The 24215-nt window shown below is 38.3% G+C and overlaps 2 protein-coding genes across 2 annotated transcripts in view; both read right to left on the bottom strand.

The window, feature by feature from the left end:
* Positions 1 to 4091: 4091 nt before the first annotated feature.
* On the bottom strand, positions 4092 to 15411 carry LOC127368660 (noelin-3-like). Its single transcript, XM_051409717.1, has 6 exons — positions 14844 to 15411; positions 11653 to 11796; positions 10160 to 10315; positions 8825 to 9044; positions 7812 to 7918; positions 4092 to 5869 (listed from the first exon to the last, which is right to left on the bottom strand). Exons 1-6 carry the CDS (start codon positions 15063 to 15065, stop codon positions 5192 to 5194), a joined length of 1527 nt encoding a protein of 508 aa, XP_051265677.1. The 5' UTR covers positions 15066 to 15411; the 3' UTR covers positions 4092 to 5191.
* A 6865-nt stretch (positions 15412 to 22276) lies between these two features.
* Positions 22277 to 24215, bottom strand: part of LOC127364228 (collagen alpha-1(XI) chain) — an 83806-nt gene continuing 81867 nt past the window's right edge. The window contains exon 67 of the mRNA XM_051401621.1: positions 22277 to 23947. Within this exon, the coding sequence (XP_051257581.1) occupies positions 23801 to 23947 (147 nt within the window). The 3' untranslated portion in view covers positions 22277 to 23800. The remainder of the gene's footprint in view (positions 23948 to 24215) is intronic.

Raw genomic sequence — 24215 nt, 5'->3', positions numbered from 1 at the left:
GCTGTCAGGTAAGTACCACTAGAAACAAATGAGAAAATATTCTGGCAAACACATCAAGGTATTTCATGTCAAATGAAGACAAGCATACCATATGCCTCTCATTTAACTGCACTGATTTGTCTGTTTAAAAGCAATTACCCGCTCTGTATTGTTGCAACTATTACAGAGAGGTGCCTCCACCACAGCCCCCACTTGTTTTTCTATTGTGTTTGTGTGCATCCTGTCTTTATTTAAAAATCAATTCTTGTTGGGGTTTTATTATCTGTAATGCTCCCTGCATGTTGTTTGCCGTGTTGCTGTATATTCCATGCTGCTCTGTTGTATTTCTTCCGCAGGGACCATCCCCTAGTAGAGCAATGCTGGATTTGTTTACATTTTCAGTCACATTTTGTATGATTCCTACAGAATTTCAGTTAATGCTGATCAAGCTAACATTATAAAATGCTATAATTTACAGAAGAGTTCCTCTACAAGTTATAAGGTGGTCTGGAAGTTGTTCATTATTCATCATTAATAATTACTCAGACCCATTAATATTCTTGCTTCTTCACTTTAAAACCCCAGAAAACTTATATCCTTTTATATCTTTCTAACATTAAATATTCAGGAGCAACTATGTTAAAGTTTTGGGAGAAATAAAATTGAAGATATAAATGAATGAAACGTTGAATAAACTGTCATCTTCAATGTGCTGGTGCCTCGATGTGTTGTTTCATGACATGGCAAAAAGGCAGTTAACTGAAATATATTGTAATGGTATTCAAAACACCATAAACACAGTTAATTATCTTACGCTAATGACAAATTTGCATGAGCAAGAAATGGGCTACATAAAATCTGCACGCTGCAGTGGTAGATCAGAGGTAAGGAAAGCGAAGGTGATTGTCTCAGTTGATTCCATTTGCAGGGTCTGCTTATCAACCCTGATTTAAAATGAAAAAATGTACCTATGAGAACAAGGACATGGTGTTTGATGTAGTCCTAGCTTTCATCGGGATTAGTGGTCTAGTTTTAGGTTGTCATGTGGACTGTTGGACAGGGAAGATACATAGTTTGGGGTATATGATTCTATGGTCTCACCAACATAAGGACTGGTCTGCTAAATGACTGTGAATCCACATCTACTACGGGTGTTGGAAATTAGCATCAGCTATAAACACATGATACATCAGAAAGCTGTTTTCAATCCCAAGTCTTCATGTTTACTATATCTGTCCCTATCAAATAATCCATAAATAAAATAAAATACTTCACTGTTTCTCAGTGAGAGGTGTACAGGCAGTGCACTTCACACAACTGAACTAGAGTGTGTTGCACTATAGCGAGCACACTAATAAAGAAGTAAAACCTGAATGAACATGAGTGTGCTTCACTGAATTGAGTACACTAATAATAGAAGACTTTGGCCCTTGGCAAAGTTGTTGGGTTGGCAGGGTTGTGGTTCATTGAACTTTAGCAAGAAGGAGCCCCTCATAGGTTGTAGTGCTGTAAGATGTGAGACGTACAGGGTTGAATTCATTTCCTGCCAGGACTTAACAGACCAGGCAAAAAAACAAAAAAGGCCAAAGCTGCATGTGGTGGGGCACCAGCGTGCATAAAGTTGTGATGCATTCATGGTGAAACAGTTCCAAACCCTGGTTAAGATTCCATTTCTTTTATTATGTGGAGATTTACAGTACGGTAACTATAAAATACTACTAATTTGAGGCCCTAGAGGACACTTATCTTTCACGTTTTCTCCATTTTAAGGGTACCCATTAGTGTACTTCATCACACTTTCTCCACTGGAATGGCCACCTGGAGGGCACTTCATCAGTTTTCTTGCAAGTTTAGTCACCACTTTGTCTCGTTTTATCTACCATAGGGGCATCCAAGAGGGAACCTTTGCTGTGTTTTTTTTTTTTTTTGGGGGGGAGGGTCCACCAGCAAACTGTCAGGCTGTACAAGAAGTTATAGGTATATTTAAGAATTATAGAATACAGATGCCTCTTGATACTGTAAGAAACATACAAATTAACCATGGGGAAATGTTTGACACGGATGCACTCCAGGGATCAATATCTCAGGAGATCCATACTGTGTTTCCTAAGGCCTATTTTGCTGTGTCTGCTTTTCTGACCTTTGAAATAGTTCTTGCCTGGCTGCCCAGCATTAATCTGACCTGGAGGAGAATTTCAACACCGAGCCTGTCAGAGAATGAGCTGTGGGTGGTCAGTGCTATATACAGTGGATATAAGTGTGTGTATGTATGCATACCTCTGTGTACTATACGTGTATGTAGTGTAGGGACATTTGGTCCAACTCTGACAGTTACCTTTGGGCATGTAGCAATGGATGGGGAAAAAAGTCCTCAAGGTCATGAATCACAGTGTGCAATCACACCTCCTCACCACAAAAAGTCAACATCAACATGAGTCAACAGACTGGCACTGCAAAAGGTGTGAATCTTAACAAGGTAAGGTAGAAATCTTGTAAACAACACACTAATGTAGTGTGAAGATGACAATATTAACTTCAAGGATTTGTTTTAGGACAACATTAAATTGCTTGAAAATTTTAACACTAAAAAGATTCTCTTCCCTCATTAAACTTACAATTGTAAGAATTGTGTTTGCTACATAATTAACTTCTATTCTTGGATTTCACTGCATCTACAAATTAGTATTTGAGAATCTCATTGTTTATAGACTTCTTATCTTCTTATCTCTTCATCGTGCATTAATAATCATGTTTTGAGAACAAGTAAATTCTGATAAGGCGTGACTTCACGTCTTCACGGTGCATAAACTTGTTTGATTTGACTTGAGCATTTCTATAATCAAGTGAGAATTATCTTTACTTGTTAGATTTTATTCACAAATGTTTCATATGTCAGTATTTTAAGAGCTCAGTCAGTCATTAACAGGCTGCCAATGAAAGCTGTTTTTGACTTGGCTGCTTGTGGTTAATGATCTTGTTATTAGTCAGTGGATTTATTACCTGTTATATGAATTTGCAGCCATATAAATGGTTCCTCTTACATTTCATGATGGACGAAAAGAAAAAGAAAAGAAAACAATGTTTCTACTGTTACTGTCCTTGTCTGTCCTTATTATATTATCACATTATCATACTAACACTTGATTGAGTGTGTAGTAAATTTGTTAGGAATTTGTATTCATTGAAAATGTAATACATGCAAAATACCACTGTATCAGTACAACAATTACTTTTAGAGTTACTGTTATGTGCTAGAAAAATTGTAATAGGAAAATATCAAGTTAAATTTTTGTTTTTGCTCAGTTCCAGTCCATAATAATATTCATATGATTGTTAGCATCTTAACTGTTTCTTTTTTCCAATTCCAAACAACATAGAAAACCACCTAAGGCCTCACATTTAGTGAAACATCTTAGTAAACATAGTCTAGCATTTTAGGTGAAAAAACAACAAAACAACCTATTTTCCTTCTGCTAGTATTTCTAGTTAATAAAATACCATTACTTACCATGTTCAAAAATACACTGAAAATGTGTCCATGGTTGGACATTTCCATTTCCTACAAACTGCTAAAAAGTCCATTGTCAATATTAATACTTTATCGTTATATAATATGATATGATATCATATTATGTTATATTATGTTATGTTATGTTATGTTATGTTATGTTATGTTATGTTATATTATGTTATATTATATTATATTATATCATATTATAATAATGCTTTATAGTATTATTGTACATGGAATTGCAACAGAGTCTGAATCCCCAGAACCCAGTCAGACCAAATCATGAAGCTTTTACAAGCTTTCATCAAGTACGAAGTGAAATTTACAGCTCAAAGATGCCGTCCTCTTCTTTATTGAAAGTAAAGAGGGAAGACCTCTTAATGTGATAAAAGCTCTGACAAAGAGTTACAGTGATGTCACTTTGTCCTTATAGAGGACAATGAAACAACTCTTTTGTTTGGCAGAAAAGCATTGTTGCACTCAGCTCTATGGATTCAGAGTGACGTCACATTAAATCCAACAGTGCAGTTGTCCTTACATTAGAGGCATTTCAGTAACCAAACTAATGTATCCAGAGAAGACAAATACACAGAACACTGGCTTAATGAAAACAATACTTTTATTTTGGTTATGAATAACTTCTTATTTACACAAATGAATGCTTATTAAAGTTATCTACTGCTGTCTGTATAAATGGATCTTTACCATTACTATAGCTAGAGAGGAGAAGAATGGGATGTTGTGCAGATACAAAATACACAGATATACAGTTACAGTAAAAATGCTATTAGGATAGCCAACATTCATGCACGAGAGCGGTTTTCCTTGGGCTTACAGAACTTACTGCACTGAATAAGGCATACAAACTGTTGCTGAAGTTACAAAAAAGCTTATATCTCAAAGTACTAAGTTAAAGGCCACCAGATTTGCTGTTTGCTGAAGTACTTTGACTTAGTACTTCAAAATATCTCATGACCTGGATGACTGAGAATCTTCATAGACACAAAAAAGCCAAGAACAGTAACTATACAGGTGCATTATGCTTCACCACAGTTCTCATTGTCTTTTACAAGGTCAAGTGCAAAAAACTTTTGAAAGGAAAAGTAAAAAGACAAATGGAAAGCTAAATGGAGGCAGTGAAAGGCAAGAATAAATTAACAGATGATGATGAATAAATGGCGAGGTGAAAGAATGGAAACAAAACGAACAATTAGTGAACACAGTCAAAATATGAATAAATTAGGTTGCATGAATAAATGCAATACTGAATGAGAAAACCATTATAAATATGAAGACTTCATTTTGGAAAAGCTTTCATTTTAGGGGAAAAAAGGCGCAGCAGAAATGACTGGAAGTTCATTGTTCTGTGTTTCTAAAAAGTAAAAGTACCAGTATTTAGTTGAAAATGTTCTGCCTGCAATATGTTTCAAAACGCCTTTAATTTTGTGCTGTTGTTTATTTTTTTTATAGAGAAAGTGTCATGTTTCCTCATGGAGAATATCATAATTAATTAAGTGTTCAAAAAACTGCCAATAGCAAGATGTCGATAATTAAATCTGTATTAAAGGGTCAAAACCAATCAGGGAAATGACATGAATAAATAAATAAATAAATAAATAAATAAATAGTAACATTCAAGCGCAACCATCCATGTTATGTTTTCATAATTTTCTTTCATATGTGTACAGTATGTTCCTCTGCTTAAGAGTCGTCCTCAGTTTTAATGATGTGGAAAAGTGTAACATTAAACAGGACCTGGTGGCCGTTGTTCCAACCATAGAGGGCGCGGTCCCTGGCGTTGTAGTCCAACATAGACATGTGGAAGTACTGGTTGTGAAAGGGAATGTCTGTATACTCATATGTGGAGGTTTTAGTGGAGTAAGCATAGTACACCTTGGCGCCGGTCAAGTGGGAGTTAGTGATGTAGAGCGTCCCACAGATCATAAAAGATTCGCCGGCGTTCCTCTTTGAGTATTCTGTGTTCCATGTGTTGAGGATCTGGAGTGTGTCTGGGTTCAGCTGGCTGATCACGATGTTCCCAGCGTTCTGGTTGGTCGCGTACACGGCCCACAGGCCCAGCTCGTCCGCCATCAGGTCAATGTCGGAGAAGCCGCCCCAGGTGTAGGGGTACACGTTGTGGAAGCCCGCTGACTCCAGAGCCCTCTGGGTGACCACGCGACCCGTTTCAAAGCTGTACCTCACTACGATGTTGCTCTGCATCTTGTTGTAGTACAGAGAGCCGTTGTACACCACGTGGTTGGTTCCAGCCCATTTGAAAGGCAGGTTGTAGGTTCTCGACTCCACTCCTGCCACAAAATCAGCGATGGATTTATACTCTTTTACTATCTTGTTGTTGGTGTAGCTGTCCATGTACCAGACCTGAGGACAAATACAGACAACATTCCCATGATATTTACTTACAATAACCTGTGCAATCTGTACTTTTAACCACAAACACCAATATATTTACTCATTTAGTCATCGGTGAAAGTATAATCACCTGTAAAACTAAAAATGTAACCTATATGATAATATGCCCATGAAAAAACATACAAGAAACATAGCATTCACTAAAAAATGGGATGACAGCACACAAACTCCACAACAGGGGATAGAAAAGCAACCAGCAGCCAGACATTTGTTGGAGGCCAAACGTTCAATGATGGACTTTTATTCTCTTTTAATGGTACTGATAAGGTCAGGGGCAGCAGGGTGACTTTAACTACCCTAGGAAACAGAAAGAGAATGTTCTGGATTTATAATGTCAGAGTCCAAATGGGATGAATGAGCATTTAAGTGCTTGTGAGTTGTTTTATAGTTATTTAATAAAAGAGAGTTATTCCATTTGTTTTGTAGGTTTTTCTTATTTACTTACTTACAGGTTTAGGATCCACTGTGGGGTGTTTGACCCCTACTTTACAGAACAGTGTTTTGATAAGTAGGCTCTCTGTTATGTTTGTATGTATTTGTTTGTATCTGCTTTTATTTGTTCATGATCTTTAGGGGGAGATAGCATGTTAACAGTGTATGCCAAATACAGTACATCATCTGAAAGCTGGGAACCTAATTTCAGAGGCAATTCAGCACTGTGTATCAGGTTTTTCTACTCAGAATTCTGTAATGTACATTGTGTTTTGTTATGTTTTGGGGACCATCATAACACTTATAATTGGGCTCACTGAATCCACAAGAGTCTCTTCCATTTATATACAATTTATGCATTTCCAAAACTGTTTAGGGACCCCAGTATGCAGAAATATTCAAATAATTTTTTTTTATTATAGGCAACAATAACACATTTATACTGCAAAAAAGAAATAAAGTGGGCATGACTTTAGAACTGATTTTCATTCAGATATCTTGAGGTGAGAAGTCAAGGGACCCCTTTGAAAAACGCCATGCCAGTTTTCCCCTTGCCAAAATTTAGGCTAACTTTTGAACATTAGGCTAGCGTGACATGATTGACGTCAATGGATGCCTTTGTGCCTCGGTGATCTAATTTCATATGATACCGGTATCTTCACTCTAGCTAAAACTGAGCATGGTACAGCCTGTGAGATACAGTAACGTTGGCCGAGGCTGTTGCGTCCTTGTGGAGTTTAAGAGCCTAATGTATTTAATATTGAGGCTGGCTTTTTCTTTTCTGTGACTTGTTTTTTATTTTTTTTTATTTCAAGAGAGTACTACTACTAGAGAGTGTTATTTGGCCTTGACAGTCTTTTTGTATTCAAAAAATAGGTTTTGCATCCAGGCCATTAGGCCTCAAGGATACCCACAATGTAGCTGAATGTAGACAAAACATGTTTCTTTACATGAAAACTACATAAGGTGACCCTGTACTCATTCCAATGACTCTATTCTGTGACTATTTGTGTGGTGGTTTTTCATGAAATCTATGTGTTGCATCCTTCAAAGGCTGGCCATTATTGTGCCTAGTGCTCAGTGGATAATTGACAAAGCTTCAGCCGTATTATATATGAAGACCAATTTTTGTAAAACACGCTTCTGAAGTAACTGTGGCAAAACACATATGGAAATAAAGTGTAAACCTTTCCAGTAACTCAGTTAGTGTTGAAAGTGTTAAAAGAATCCCATCATGGAACAAAAACATCAAAATGTCCAGCAAGGGACATCAACTTCTATGTTTGATCCCAGCAGTCAAGTGTACAAAACAAAGTTTTAGTGAGAGTGATGTTGTAATTCAACGACATCTATCCCCCCCTGAACAACAGGAGGGAAGCCGTTGTATGTAAATCATTAAACCGCTCGCTGTTGCTTCAAAGACTTAAAACACACAGCATAGCACATTGACTCGGCTCACCCTGTTGTTTTTGGGAGATGCCTGTGGGTCGGTCATCCAGGCTCCGAATCTGGTCCCTGAAGTTTTCACTGTCAGCGGCCCAGTGATCTTCATTAGCTTGCCACATGCTGTGAACACATCACACACAGCTCCGGTCAAATACAGCACAAACTGCACCAGCAGCTACAGCCAATGTTTTGATGGTAATACTGGAATAAATCACAAAGCACTGGATTGCTTAAATCTGGTATTGGCTCCTTTTCTGAATAAAATGGAAAAAAGTTCTATATCTGGACTGTTTGTGTTCAGCATCTGGACCTTACAACATGCTCTTCTCTCCTTTTATAGAGGGTAGAGAAACTGCCAACAACTAGTAAAAGCCCCTCGCTTTGTGACAGGGCTGGGTTAACATTTATCCCACATGGTTTAATATTTGAAGTACTTTAGCTGTACTTAATTCATCTTCCCAGACACTTTAATTGTGCCAAATGACAGTAAGCTATCACTTGCACGCAAGCTTGCAAGTTCCCTATTAAGTATTTAACTGCTATTTTAGCTAATCAATCAAAGCTCATGAATGCTTAAGTAATCATCTCAAGCGCAGACAGATTTCCAGCCACATCCCATTAGCATTCACATGTTAGCTATTTACATTGACACTTTGACAGGCTCCATCAGTGCTGATAACCTGGCAGTTGGCAAATTGGAGTTTAGTCATGCAAACCTTTATCAGATGCAAAGCTGCTCTGGAGACAGAATTGATCTTATTAGATGAGTTAAACATGGATTGGTGGAGCCAAACTGCAAATTGCAAAGAAGGAACTAGAAGGAGTACAAAGCTTTTTTCTTTGACTCTGCAAACAGAATCATGCCAAACATTAGTTCTGCCTCCGGTAGCAGATCTACTCAGTCCTCTCCTCTGTATCTAAAATGCCAATCTGCAGCTAGCTGCAAGAAATGTGCCTATGATCCCTCTGCCGTCGCCTAATCTAGAGTCACCATGCCTGAATCAGCTTTTTCTGCGATGGACGTACTGAGTTTATTCATACAGTTGCGGAGCCGATTTTCCAGGTTTAGGACCCTCTGTTGCAGCTCCTCATAGTCGTAGGCTCCCATTTCCTCCTGGATGCCCATCAAAACACCAGACAGGTTCCTGATCTCCTCTTTGAACAGGGAGATGAGCTTGGCATCTGTCTTGTATTGCTCCAGGACAGGGATCAGCGGCTGCAGGGACTCCATCTTTCCCTTCAGCTCCTAGAAAACACAAAGAATACACCACTGCAAAATACCTGTCTTACCAAATCTCATCCTGGCAAGGAGAGTTCAGTTTGTTTCCAATGCATCTGTTTCAGGGGCTTTTATGGCACAAAATAAAGATTCTTCTTTCACTTATAAGTTGTTTTTAATGTAAAAAAAAAAAAAATTCTAATTGTTATTTTTATTGTTAAGTTTATGATGAGAAAGAGCATACAGAAATAAGGAGGGATAAGCTCTACACCCAAACAAATTTCACTGATGGATGATAATAGTAATAATTACTATAGTAATTGCTCTGTTTATTAATGTTATGTAATGTCAGTGTCAATTATAAAATGTCAAACTCTGTGTAAATCCATTCTCTTCTCTTACAATACAATGTTCTTCTCCATAAGAATTATTTTAATTGGCAATACGTGCCATAGCATCAAAACTTTGTTTTACAGTGGCGTTCAGAAGTGGAGTCACTATTAAAATCTGAATCTATAAAACTAGTCTCTTATTAAATTAATTTTTATTAGCTGCTGTTGGTTTAGTGTTACTGTTTGTGTCTTTCTTTACATCGCTGTCCCTATTTTGTCATTATTTCTGTACAATTTCAAGGGGATGTCTCGTCGGGGTCCATTTCAAATGTTGTAAGCTTTATAGATAGTCATTTTGTAAAATCATTACAGAAAAAAAAATCTGAATCTATTTCTGTTCTTCTAAAGTTTGTGACAGGAAGAAGCAGGGGTATGTACAGCATAATGTAACAGATGAGTTTATGTTACTTAACAACACTGCTAACTATTGTAATTGATCACTGCTTTGCCAACATGCTGTTTTCTAATGGGTAATGAATGGATAATGGAAATGTTTCATGTAACCATCAGTACCTTGTCACTCTCACTGATAAATGAACTTTAAGAACCCATGCTGGATGCTGCTTTCACAGCATGTCCGGCTCTTAAGGTGATTTTGTCCTTGGCCGAACAGTGGTAGCTTCTGTATTGATCTTATCAGGAATGAAAGTTTATCATTTCAGATGCTTCTCAGGTAACTTGAGAGGAAATCCTTTCACAGCCTATTCCTGTGATGTTTTTCAAAAAGTTTAACATCAAACAAAAATATACCTGAAAGTTTTTGTTGACGAGCGTCTTCCTGTCCGATTCGATCTGTCGGAACTTTGACCGGAGTCCTTTGATCTGGCTCTCCATTCTCATGATATACTGAAAGTCCCTCTGCGTCCGCAGGTTCAGCACCTCGATTGACTGCGACATGTTCTGCACCTTTTGAAAAGAATGAAAACAGCGCGGCATTGATTTTTCCGTCCACCGCGAGATTAAAATGTCCTCCATGTTCAGCCGTTCAGTAGCCTGCCATGCTCTAACTTCCCAAGGAACAAATCAACATTTTGACCTCCAATGTGATTGTCTTTTAACCATCCATGTGTGACCTGAATAGAGCTTTGAGTGGATTTTACATGGATAAGGGACTGTTACGTGGCAGTTTTCTTGCTTGGTTTTTCAAGCATATACTTCACTTTATCAGTTATAATTCAAAGCCAACTGCCTGTTTTTTAAATGTCATGGATAAACTACTGAATCTGCTAGCTTTTATAACATTTTTCATAGCAGATATTTGACACAGAAACGTTACAGTGTCTCTGTCTGGTTTAACAAAAGCTTGCTGGGTTTATGGGGCATGTGAACAAGAAGAAATGTGGTCTTTTCTATCTTCTCTCTTTGGCTCTAATTGTAACCAACCAACACTACTGGAGCACATCACTAGCAAAGTGGCGCAACACTCATACATTGTGTTCCACATACTTTTCTGGCTCTGGTAGAGGGATCCTGAAATGGCCTCACTGAAGCCCTGAGGCAGCTTAGTACATTAGTGTCAAAGGCCCTAGTGAATGACAGAGAACACCCTTTGGCATGCAACATTAAAATGTAGGCTAGAGAAAAGTTTCCTTATATGGCATCTTAATTGAGGAAAGTGACTCTGGTGCTTTGCTATTTGTTTGTTTGTTTGTTTGTTTAATGCTAATTTGTTAAATCACTACTGTCACGGGGGGAAAAAACTATTTCATTTGGAAATTATGTTTCTACTTCAGTTCATGATGTTGGCAATTCAAACCACACACTTTTATTTACTAAAAATCCATGGTGGTAGAAATAAATAACACAAAATCTTGAAAAGCTGATTTTCAGATAATAGTCCACTTTCCAGCAGAAATAACCTTCCTAATCAGATGCTTAAAGCCTGATAATACTCAAAACCTTCACAAGAGCCTCGAATGGTTTGTTGCAAAAAAAACAAACAAAAAAACGACGATACTCCATTTCTGTTAAGATGAGATGGAGAGCGTTCTTGTCTTTTACAAGCAACCATGCAGTTGATGTCATCCATGTAATATAAGCAGGAGTGGAAAATAGGGTTATGGACCTGGCTGGTGCAATCTCCCAGAGGATTAGGGCAACAAAGAAGCATGAATACCGATAGAAATCAATGTTATATGTCTATGAATGTAGGTGTTCTGGTTGCTTACAGTAAACCTGTGTGCTGGAGAGTGACTCGGTGCATTGTCAAGTAAACAGAAATGTGTGTGGCTGTGTGCGCATACCTTCTCCAGGAGCTGGCGGAGCTGTCTGCCTTTGGCATCTCTGGAGCACAGATTCTGTTCAGGTGCCACCACTGTGCAGATACAACGCCCATCTGCATCCTGAGCTGAGCTGTACACCTGCCACCCCTCCTTTGGCCGGATGGTCTGCATACAGAAACACAGGCACAGTCATAAATACACAGCCCACACATCCACAGACAGACACACTAAATAAATTCAACACCGATGATATCACTATCATGAAATTGCAGCACACTGCTATTATGTGTTATTATTTTTTCCTCATGGGTCATCCATTCTTCTGCCTTATGCCCCCAATGCTTTGACACCAACCAATTCCACTGACTTATAAAAAGTCTGGCCTTAAAGTGCTTTTGCTGTAAGATAGTCCTCCACAGTATATGGTCTCCAGTGAATTTCCTCTCCAACAATAAATAGTGTTTCCTGGCCTTGATGAATAACCCAAGAGCTGAAATTCCTCTGTTTCTCCTCACTAGGCCTTCCAACACCTTAACTGAAAGTCCTACTGGGAGACGCAGATAAACCTGATTTGTGGGAGCTTTTCCCATTCTTTATTACATTCAATATGCTCCACAGCTTTAGAGTTTAAAGCTTAAAGAACATTAAGTTATGCATCATAAGCCAATGCAGCATATTTTAATGCAGCACCATCAACTAATGTCAAGAGTGTACACAGTAAAAACTTGTTTTGCTCTAAATATTGATCAAAGTGTCCTGAAGTGCTGGAAAAGTTGATAGCTATCAGACACACAAACAACATCCCGATTTGAACAATACTGCTGTTTACTGTCAGCATGGGAAATTAACACAAGCCTCCAGCCAAATACTGGCAACCTTTGACTGCGGATGGTAAATTTGTCTGCACTACCAGCGTCTTTGGCAGACAACCAACAATTATTTGAATAGTGTTTTACATTCTAAAACGCAATCTGGCTGGAAAATAACATGTGAAACATGTGAGCTTTGGCATCCGCCAGCCTTTTGATGCTCGTGGATAGAAAAGTTAAGTGCCCTGTTTTCATAGTGCCGACATGCTATCTTTCTCCCATTCATCCTTCCTTGTTAGCCTGAACAGTTTAAAGACCGCTTGGAAACAGCCATGAAAGATCATGTCCCCTCTGAGCAGGCAAAGATGTCACACCAAGGAGAAAGCTCAGTCTTTGACTCATCATCTTCATCTACAAAGAGACTGCTTTTTGTGTATAAAATTTAAATTATACTGAATTAGTGCCTTACAAAGTCATGTGGTTTAAGAATTAAATAGCTGCTCAAACACTGAATTTATGTTGTGCAATGCAGAAATTACGTTATGTTATTTTATGACTATTTTAAACATTGGACTTCTCCGCCACATCTATTTTCGCTTTCTTATCTTGATGTCAAAAAATAGAAAAAAAACCCCTCTTTGCTATCAATCTCCTGAGTTTTCATTCTTTTCCCCAGTACAACTCTCTTATGTTGTTGTTATCAGATTGTAAGAAATTGTTTCAGGTATTATCAAAGCACTACAGCCCTGATCTTTGCCCACTTCGATATTGGTTCCTGGTAAAGTTTGTGATCTAGGAATTAAAGCGTATTCTACTGATGCCCTGATGTTAAGTTGTTCCTGATATGATTATTAGATAAAAGAAAAGCAAGTAGAATATAATAATCTCACCTTGTCACCCAAACTCTAATGCAAAATGTGGATTTCACGAAAATTACACGAAAAAGCAGCAGCAGATTAAATGGCATTGCACTGAGATATCTGCTGGTCATATGTGGTACAGTGTAGTAGTCTAAGAAACTATTAGAGATACTGGATGGCTTGGTGCAGCATGACTGTAGCTGGAATCTGCATCTCTTTCATGGCATCATAGCTGAATGGGATAAAAGAGGAAGAAAAAAAAACACCCTCTTCTTTTCCTTATTCTGCTTTGAAAGGCTCCTCAAAAAAAGCAAGTTTCAGTAATCTGTTAAAACGGTCTTTCTCCTCTGTCTCTTGAGTGACGCACATCCTCTCCCCTCTTCTCACTCTCACATTTCCTCATATTAAAATGTATCTGTAGCTCAGCCAAGCCAGATGCACTCTCCAACTTGGCTTTTTATTTTTGAGGAACTCTGCACACAAAGAGTTTTTCTCTCATTAAATATATCAGACAGCTGCTTCCTCTTTTGTTTTCCGCAGTTTATTTAGACTTTCTGACAGATCTCTGCACAGTTCCGAGTATCGACTTAGTCTGTAAACATTTCCTGTTTTTGTGAACAAATGAGAAACATTAATGCTGCACACCACTTTCAATCATGGCAAGGTGATGTAGTCTGTGAGGACACTGCTTTGCAATCAAGACACTGGCACAGGGATTGTACTCTGCATGGGTGGGATGAACCTAATCGACCATTGTTCTTGTCCAAATGGCTTGGTGATCTGCAAGCTGCTCCTCCTAATTTACGATAATGCTCCCAAATGCATTCCCATTTTGGAAAGCTTAAACTAGGCAGGATGAATCACATCACATTTAAAAAAAAAATAATAATAAAATAAAATAAGGCAGGTATATCAATTGAGAGAACAGGCTACAAAACTGCATCAAACATTAATGAATCATTTCAGTTAAAGTCAGTTTCACAGAGTGGGAGAGAGGGAGAGAATATGCCTGTATCAAGACGTTTAGTGCAGTTTCTTCTGTCGGGGAGGGGATTTGAATATAATTCACAGCAGCAATGTTTTTATTTATTTATTTATTTTTTACAATGATTGAACTCTCCCTTAAAAGTGAGTTATATGCCTGGCAATTCTCCAGGATCAATAGCACTGCTATGTGGTTGATGTAGGCAATAAACATGAGTGCTGTGAGGATGCCTCTTTCTCAGCCACCACTCTCAATTCAGTATTTTGTTTTTCTTTCTAATTTTTAGTTTTCTTTCCAAACATTTAACCTCATATTGGTGTTAATTGCTGCCAAAGCTGGGAGTCCAGACTGCAGGGAAACAATCATTCCAGCAAATAATGCCTCCAAACTGAAATGACTCATGTCTCTGTTGTTGCTCATTCACCGAGCGATTGTGCAGTGCTCCACCCTAATTAAAGACATCCCCAGTCAACAGAACTTTAAAAACATTACACACTTAGCTCGTGTTGAAGTTTATTCTATCCTTCTTACAGACAAACGACAAGGCAGTGAACTCACCACTGAAGGGCAGTATCCGAACAGCAGCAGGAACAGCAGCGGGTTAAGGACCACGGACAGCGACCACATTCTGCCGGCTGCTACACTGTTTCCCTCCTCCGCCTCCTCCGCTACGGGAACAACAATTTTCACGTGAGTTTCTGCCCGCGGGGCTCGCGCCACCTCGTCCACTAAGCTCTGGTAGAAACCGTGGCTTCCTGGGGAGGAGGGGGGGACATCCATCCACTCGTCCCCGTTACGCACGCCATGTGGGCAGCGGGGAGAAACCTCGTCACTGCAAGGAGGGGAGAAAAAAGTTTGTGGGCTTGCATGCAGCGACAGTCCTCGGTGCGTTTCGGTTGTAGGGACCCTTCTTCACGAATATGACATCATCCAGCTGCCTCTCTCGACTTTTAATGAATCCAGCTTGTTGTGTGTGTGTGTGTGTGTGTGTGTGTGTGTGTGTGTGTGTGTGTGTGTGTGAGGAGGATCCACCGGCAGCTGTGCGGTGACAAAAGTTGCAGCTGGCAGTATTCAACAGAAAACGGGAGATAGAGGACGAGAGATCAGAGCTGCTGCTGCTGCTGCGTGTCTGTGCCCGAGTGCACGCGCAAAGAGATGGAGAGAGAGAGAGAGAGAGAGAGAGAGAGAGAGAGAGAGAGAGAGAGAGAGAGAGAGAGAGAGAGAGAGAGAGAGAGAGAGACAGACAGACAGAGACAGAGAGAGAGAGAGAGAGAGAGAGAGAGAGAGAGAGACAGAGACAGAGAGAGAGAGAGAGACAGACAGAGACAGACAGACAGACAGACAGAGAGAGAGAGAGAGAGAGAGAGAGAGAGAGAGAGAGAGAGAGAGAGAGAGAGAGAGAGAGAGAGAGAGAGAGAGAGAGAGAGAGAGGGGAGACTATGATATCAACATACAGCCTATTTACTTTTATATACTGGCAAGAAATTATTGTTTGCTACTTTGGTGTTTTAGTGCAGATGTGAAATTAAAGGTTAAAACCCCCAAACATTTTCTAGCTCACCTCGACTGGAATTGTACGGAAGCCCAATTATGCCAAGAAAAAATAAAAAAAAGTTAGGAGTGATTACATAAAAAAAATATGATAAACATGTGGACTTTCTAAATCAAAATAAGAGATAAGTCAACATTTTGACTTATAAAGTCAAAGGTTCTACAGCTGGAGCTCCGAGGAGTCTGGCCAATCAGAGCTCCTGCTGAGTTTCATTTAAGTTTTAGGCAGCATGCTGCTTGTGCATCTTTAAATTAAAGGGGCAGTGTGTAACATTTATGAAGATCTATAGGCAAAATGGAATATAATATTCATAGATATGTTTTCATTAGTGTATAATAATAATTAGAAATACTACTACTACTAATACTACTACTAATAATAATGTTTCTACAGTAGCCCAGAATGGACAAACACTGAGTTTCACGGCCACTATAATTTCTTATTTGGTTGGATACCGCAACTTCTCCGGTAGATGTCACTAAATCCTACACACTGGCCCTTTAAAGCAATCATGAAATTTAAACTAAATCTTAAACCAGGAAACAGATGAATTGTGAGATGGTATATGATTGGCAGACACATAAAGGAAATAAGAAAAAATCTTATATATGTATTCAAAAGATTCTTGTGCGATTCCATATATTTTTTTTAAAAATGAATTCATCATTTAAAGACAGAATAAGCAAACTCATCATGATTAGTTGGTCAATTAAATTATCGTTTAATTTTCTATAATGCAGAATAGAATTGAATTAATGAAGTTATTATTTTATCATTCCTTTGAACATTGCATCTATTTCATGAAAGCTCATTCTCACCTTGAAAACTTTTGTAATATTAATAGTGTAATAGTGACAATAATATTATTTTCCTGGCAGAAATAGACTTTCATATATGAACACACACACACACACACACACACACACACACACACACACACACACACACACACACACACATATGCATACATATATATCTAATCCAGAGTAAGAGCGGACAGAGACTGGTTGCAAACATTTTTTATGAAATACTGTAATGTCTTGACCACTTCAAACCAAATCCAATTTGCCTTTATTGTAATGGGATATGTGCATGCTGAAATCTCTAATGGATACCTCAAAACCTTGACAAATGAAACCAAAACTGCATGGCAAGATAACATGAAGTAAGTAAAAAAAAAATAATTTTGTATTTTGAGTGAATGACCCCTTTAAACTGTTGAAATACTCCTGATTACCAAGATCTCATTTCCATACAGGACTGTAAAATCTGTCATGTTACTGAAACAAATGACACAACGCATTCTGTGGTGTAGCGCTGTTATAATGTTCCTCTCTGGCCAAAGCCATTAGTCACATACTCTCATATGACACACTATTTTCAGTGCTCAAAATAATTGATACGAGGCATTAAATAATTTGTGGAGTGCTCATTATGCATACAAATAAGAGTTCACAGATTGTGCAGGAGTATAAGACACACGGCTGTTTACTCAGCTTTCGTGCTCAAGCTGTTTAACTTCAGCTGAGATTTATAAGAGACCACTGGCAAATTCTTGTCTGAACATAAACGAGACGTTTGTTGCTTTGAAGTAAGACTGGAAATAAGTTTTGAAAAAAGGTGCTTCAGACTACTTTTGTTTGACTTTTATCTAATTTGTCCTCACCAGTTCTTCCACAGTTGTTCGAGAATGTTTTCTGAAGCAAAGGACTTTGAAAATACCACAGAAACATTTGAGAAGAAACATAGCAAAAGAAAACGTCAGTATCCTAAATTCTGTCTATAAAAGCTCTATCATTGCATTGACTAAAAGTGTTAAAGAATGTGTCATTAGTTTAGATATTTTGCCAAAACTCATTTGGTAATAACAGATATCACCTTTTTAAATGGAAATCTCTTTTGCTAACAAAATTCTTGATTGGTATAGATCGACTTGAACATTTATTTAATATATATGGTACATACGGAGCTCTTGACTTGAGCCCAAGCCATGTCTTCTATTTGATTTCCGTCCAGACCTTCCCCTAGAGGATGAACACGCAGGCTGCAGCAAGAGCATGTCCTTGACTGTAGGAGTCACCTTTATCATAGTGGGAAGCCTTTTCACTTTGGTATGCCAATCAACGTTTCCCCTTTTCTAAGGAAAATGGACGGATTGTTCTTCTCGTCTTTGTTTGGACAGTGGAAAAGCAGCAAAGGAGACAAGAGGATACAAAGCGCTGTCAGGTTAGGTGAACTGGGGCACACATTTTGTTTTAGACATGAGGTGGGTGAGGCGGTCAGATTTTTCAGCCTTCTCTGAGCACATCAGGTAATGTTAATGTAAGAGCACAGCTAGTATAAGCTGGAGACCTGAGGAGTAAGGGGTGTCTCCGGGCCCTCTCCAGATCAGCAGTCTTCAGCAGGTTGGGATGAGGTGATGGGTTGGGCAATGAAGCACAATACTGTTGGAGTGTTTCCCAGTGAAACTGTTTGAACAGGGAATACTTAAACTCAAGGAGTGCCTCTGACAGGAGAAGGAGACAGAAGTTTCTTGGCGTACTTGAACAAAGGGTTTTTCGTAAGCCATGACCTGCATTCCTGATGAGCTTCTCTCCAGCAATAACAGTGGCTGCTGCTTGCTTTGTGGCTCTATCCAGTTCAAATTGGTTATGACACATGATGAGCACAGGGTATCTTTTGCAGTTCAAATACACTTTCATAATTGCAACAAACAATATACTTACTGAAGTAGCGCAAAGAAATCAATAGGCTACTGAAACATTTTAATGCTGTAAACATAGCAGATGCATTGTGTCTGTAGGAATTCTGTCTGTCAAGAAAATATCAACAGAGAGAACACGCAATTATCTTGCTACAAAAGAGACTCCAGTCAATACAGGCTGTTTCTAGTGTTCCTCTTCAAATAGCTGAAAATTACATGCTGTTGGCTATTTTAAACAAGTCAGCTCCATCTTCCTTTATCCAGAAAGGTGTACACTTGTTCTTTTTTGCTCTTTTGCATCAGTTACAAACTTTTACCATATCTTTCCAGTACAACATACGTTTTAGACACTTGGTCACTGAGCAGTTCGGCTGGAACAGTTGGAGGGTAAATGCCTTGATTTCAATTAAGCTTTCCAGATTTTGCTCCCATCTGTCCAAGTATTTAAACCAATGGTCCACACAGTAAGATTTGCAGTGTTAAAGTAAAGATCTTGGTTCAGTTTAGGTATAGGTTTTTGGTTTAGGTTAAACTAAGTACCCTTTGGTTTTCAGTTAATGTGACATTGGTGATTACTAAATTACTAAAAAGTTGCAAAGTGCATTGACAAACCCTGATGTTCTGTTAAGTTATATCAAATAAAGTTTAATAATTAGCTGCAATAATTTGCAAATTAATTAAGCTTACTACATCTTCTAGCTTACGTGCACCCTACTTTGGCCATACTGATACTTAGCTATTTTACTCAATTTCTGTATGTTACAAAAGATGCCTTAATACAGTGTCACCGCTAGCCAACAATAAGTAAATAGTTGTAAACAATAAGTTTGCACTTATAATCTAACCATTAACTCTGTGACATTACAGCATTCCAAGAGCATATCAAACAAAACCAGCCAGATATATTAGTGATAAAACTATGTAAAGATATACTAAGAAAATGCTTGTGTTTAAAATATTGGTTTAATGGGTAAAGAGACACTTATCGCACAATTTACGATAATGGTGGTGTTTTATATATTTTATATATAGTACAGGAAAGTATAGAAATGGCTTCTTAAATATTTAGATTTTTTTAGGGGAGATGAAGTAAAACCACTGTATAATAACAAGATGATAAGTGTGCTGAGGTGGCACAGTCTACCTTTTGTTTTTTTTGCGTGTTTTTTGGGGGGCTTTTACTGTTTCTTCCAATTTACCCCCCCGTGAGATGAAACAGAGACCCTGAATTGTCTTACTGCCTTATACGTGATTGTCTGTCTCCCCATGTTAGCCCTCAGAGAGAGTGGAAACTTTCCAGGGTGCTTTCTTGTCCTCTGGCTTAATTCATGCTGCGGTAAGGTCCAGCCCTTCATGACCCTGGAAAGGATTAAATGGGTAGAGAAAATCAGTAAGAATAGTGGAGAGAGAATTTAACAGTTCTGTGGTATAGACAAAAAAATAAATCTTCTCCCCTCTTTTCTCCTTTCTTTGTAACTGCCTCTCATCAGATGTGACTGCAGCCCACGGCAGGCCTGGAGTTTGGACAGAATATTTTAAGCATGTTGACCAAAGTGGGCGTCCCAACAGATCGGCTGTGACTAGCTGGGTTTAGGCATTGGTTTGGAGTGGATAAGATTAGAGTAAGCGAGCAGCCCCTTACCCCAGCAACATCCTATTGTTGGATCGCAGCCTTATTTTCATCTCCGTTTTGATCCTGCAGCCATTTTTACCTAACAGCAAAACATGTCGTTTTCCCTTTAAAGATGAAAAACAGGTGGCCCTGTATTAATTCAAAAAACATTGGAAAAAAAGATGACTGGCCATCAGCCCGAGAAAAATTGTCATGCACACAAACTTAATGATTAGTCACCACCATATGTGCTTCCACTGACCAAAACATGATGACAGCATTCAGCTTTACGAAGTACACACAGAGCTCTGCTAACAGATGCAATGATTCACACAGCAGAAGGAAAAACAAAACAAAACAGACCTCACAAAAGTAAAATTGTTTTTCTTGTACGTAGACTGAAAACATTGCTGAGACATAGAATATGACGGAGCTGTGAGATAGAGGTTTGTTTATGTGATCTAGATTTGTATGTTTTTTTACTGCAAAGATTTTTGGGAGCATATTGGCTTTTGTGATTCTGTGCTGTGTCAGCTACAACCAAGGTCTCCGATATATATCACAGATTGGCCAGAAAGGGAAATTACAACCAGGTGAGTTGAAACCAGCAGACCTATATAGTATAATCTTTTTTTTTTAAATTGGTATGTAAAAGGGTGCCATAATACAGCATAAAACGTCATAAACACAATTTAAACTTTATGTATGCGTGTTGACAATAGCCATGATCTCTGTCCTGACAACTTTACATTAGTCCAGGGGACATAAATACTTAAAGATCCCCTCTAGACATGTATATACTAGTCTGCTTGCAACACTAATGTGACAGTTTTTTTTTATGTCAAACTCTGCACATACATCATTCTGCACAGTGAAGCTCAAACATCCGGCCATACAAGAAGAAAAACATATTTTTGAGTGGAGGGCGACTTTAACGTCAGGCAACAGCATGTTGTTACTTTTGATGCGGTGATAACACTTTATCACTGCACATAAAGCCTGCCATAACATGTTTATGGAGTTGTCACAGCGTAGATTTTTAGACAAGTGTTAATCAAACAATGGCCAAAAACATTTAGAGATTTGTCTTTTTATCATCAGGGGTATTTGTGTTGTCATAGCTGTGTCATTGTAGTCATAAATAGGTCAAAAGAGGGTTTTAAAGCCAACATCTTCTGTAGCTAGAAAAATTTGAACAATGTTAATATTTCCTTACCAAACACAAACACCTAAATGATGAGATCATTTTTAAGATTTGCCTGTGATCTAACACTAAAACCTAACCCTAAAACTTAAAAAATGAAGTATCATATTACATTTACCCTCACTGCATGCACAAGAAACAGCAGTTTGTTTCAACACTTACTGCTGCCTAACATCTATTTTGTGAACTATCCCACAGCCAACATCCTTTATTATCATAAACGTAATCTGTACCTTCACACTCGCCACTGCTAAAATGACAAACTCCCTGGGAAGAAAAGATAATTACTGTCAATTTGAATTTGCTACAGACTCCTCAGCAGCACAGAAACATGCTCTGTGAGCTATTATTATGTCTACATCATGTAGTGTGATTATGTACTAAATTATGTGATGCATAATTGCAAGCAATTCATTTCACTGTAAAGAATGGGAAGCAAGAAATCGCACAAAACAGAGAGAACTGTACACACAGCCGTCGCTGTGTAACATGTAACTGAAGTGAACTGAATGAAACAGCATGTTGTTTGATGTATATAGATTGATCGGTGGGTGAACTGTTTTTTTATATGTTTTTTTTTTAATTAACTAAATGGGCGACAGCACAGAGTTTTTGACTGTTGTCACTCAGAACCTGCAACAGAACATCAGCAATGCATGATAACTGGCTAAAAAAAGGGGGCATCTTTGAGGCAAGGGGGGTATAATCAAATATTTTCACTATACTGTATTTTCTTCAAAAGGCATTGGTGCAATAATCAGCCTGGGGAGAGTTGTTGTCATGCAGTGTTGGCAGTAAGATCCCAGCAGACTTGCATTGTGCGACCATGCATTTTTGCTCAATACACTGGTCCTATGGACTCAATTTACTATAAATAATAACTATTATAATCTGTAAGTGAATGCAAACGATTGCAGTGTGCATTTGCAAAAGCACCAAACATTTATTTCAGTTGTACATAGGTTGTAAACATACTGCAATTACACAGGTTTGAAAGCGGCGCTGAAGTCTATGCTATCATAGCTTTAAGCTAAAGAGATGGAGATGCAAACAGATCTTGATCAAAGTCAAATCTGAGTCAGAGAAAGAAACTGGAAGAGATCACAGCGGCTGGGCTCAGCAGAATCAATCACATGAACCCAAACACTTGGAACCACTAATCCTTCTAATCTTAAATTATCATGGCGAAGGAAGGTAATATTTATAAGGCAGCACAGAATCACAAAAAGAGCACTAATCGTTTCTGCACTCAAATAGCCAACAATACAGACATTCAAACCGACATTTTTCAGAATCCAGTTTTAATATTTTTGAATGAACAATTCAAGGCACAAGAAAACATTTTGTTCATTGTTACAAAGAAGAAAATTGACATGGACTTTTTTTATGAAATAAAAAAAACTATTTAACAAACACAAAATAGTTTTTTCTAAGTAAGTTAGCCACCACAAATAATGTTCACACTCGATTGTGTTATCAAGACATAAACATGATTGATGTCAAATATGTCCATATTTTTAAAAGAAACTGAGGTACAGTATAACATCTGGGTAAGTTTTCATTCTTAAGTTTGGAAGAATAAGCCCTTTCTTACAATATTTATATTACTATCTCATTTTATTATGACTTAATATCCTGATGGCCATACCAACTGATGAAAAAAGACAAAATGTGTTTAGAGTCAGGTGTGATGTTCCAGTTTAGTTTGCTCTCATAAAAATCAAATATTGAAAGTTTATATTATTTACAAAAGGATTATTTTATACTTACAAATTTGTTTTCAAATGACATTATATTTCTTAGCAAATTTGCTTTTAAACATGTCAAATATATTCATTGAATTTATTTCTATATAGTTTACCAAATAGTTATTTAAACTCCAAGAGCTGGGGCACATGCAAGTTTTTAGAGTGGATTCGGAAAGGAACAATATTGTACAAAATAATAATAATAATTACAGTTTTATCAAAAAGCACTTTTTTTCTAGCACCTTGAGTGTTTTGTGATTCTGCACAAAAGCACCTCTGTGGTTGTATTCAGAGCAGCACCTGGAGCATCCAGAGAGGGAGGCGTGGTGGGAGGGGAAGGACAAGGGAGGGTGGGGCTTGGGGTGAGTGGATCCTCTCTCTGTTGCTGAAAGTGCGCCACTGTCCGCCACGGCATCAAATGTCCTTTTCCTGATGTCACTCCCATTACTACATGTAAGTTAAAGTCATGTGATTCTGGCCCTACAAGGGCGAGGAGTAGTTTCCCCTGGTCAGCGCTTTCATGACAGGGCCTAGGGGCACTCTTCTTCTCCGGGCTTGAGTGGATCTTCTCGGCAACAAAAGAAAACACAGGTTTTTGCTTCGCGGGGAGAGAAGGTAAAGGTTGTCGGATCTCAGCATATGGGTGTTAATATGTACCCTCTGACCCTGTCCTTCAGCGGGGAGTAGGGGCGTGTCTAGCCGAGGAAACAGACGGGGCCGACCTCGAAGCCAAACCTCTGGTTGGATTCCCCAAAGTCATTCAGCATGACGTCAATGATGGGCAACTGGTCGATGCGGGGAGTGTTGATCTCCATCACCGTCTTTGAATAACCCTGCTTCACCTGCGAACACAAAGGGCAGACAAGAAGACGGTAAAAAAACATAGGGGGTCCTCATCATCTTGAAAATGGAGGAAAAGAAAATAGATGAATGATGGACACATCATATAATATTCTATTCTTAGCTTAAAGGGGACCACACAATTGATTTAAATAATTTAAAGAAGGTGTATCTGTCTGAAAGTTTCCCAACTGCTATTAGATCAGTAAAAACTATATGCCGTAGACTTTCTACTTGAGCTGCAACTAATGATTAATTCATTAGTGACTA

The sequence above is a fragment of the Dicentrarchus labrax genome, unplaced genomic scaffold (assembly GCF_905237075.1).
Source record: "Dicentrarchus labrax unplaced genomic scaffold, dlabrax2021, whole genome shotgun sequence".
NCBI lineage: Eukaryota > Metazoa > Chordata > Actinopteri > Moronidae > Dicentrarchus > Dicentrarchus labrax.
Note: the sequence above shows the minus strand (reverse complement) of the source record. Positions and strands in the feature narration are given on the sequence as shown.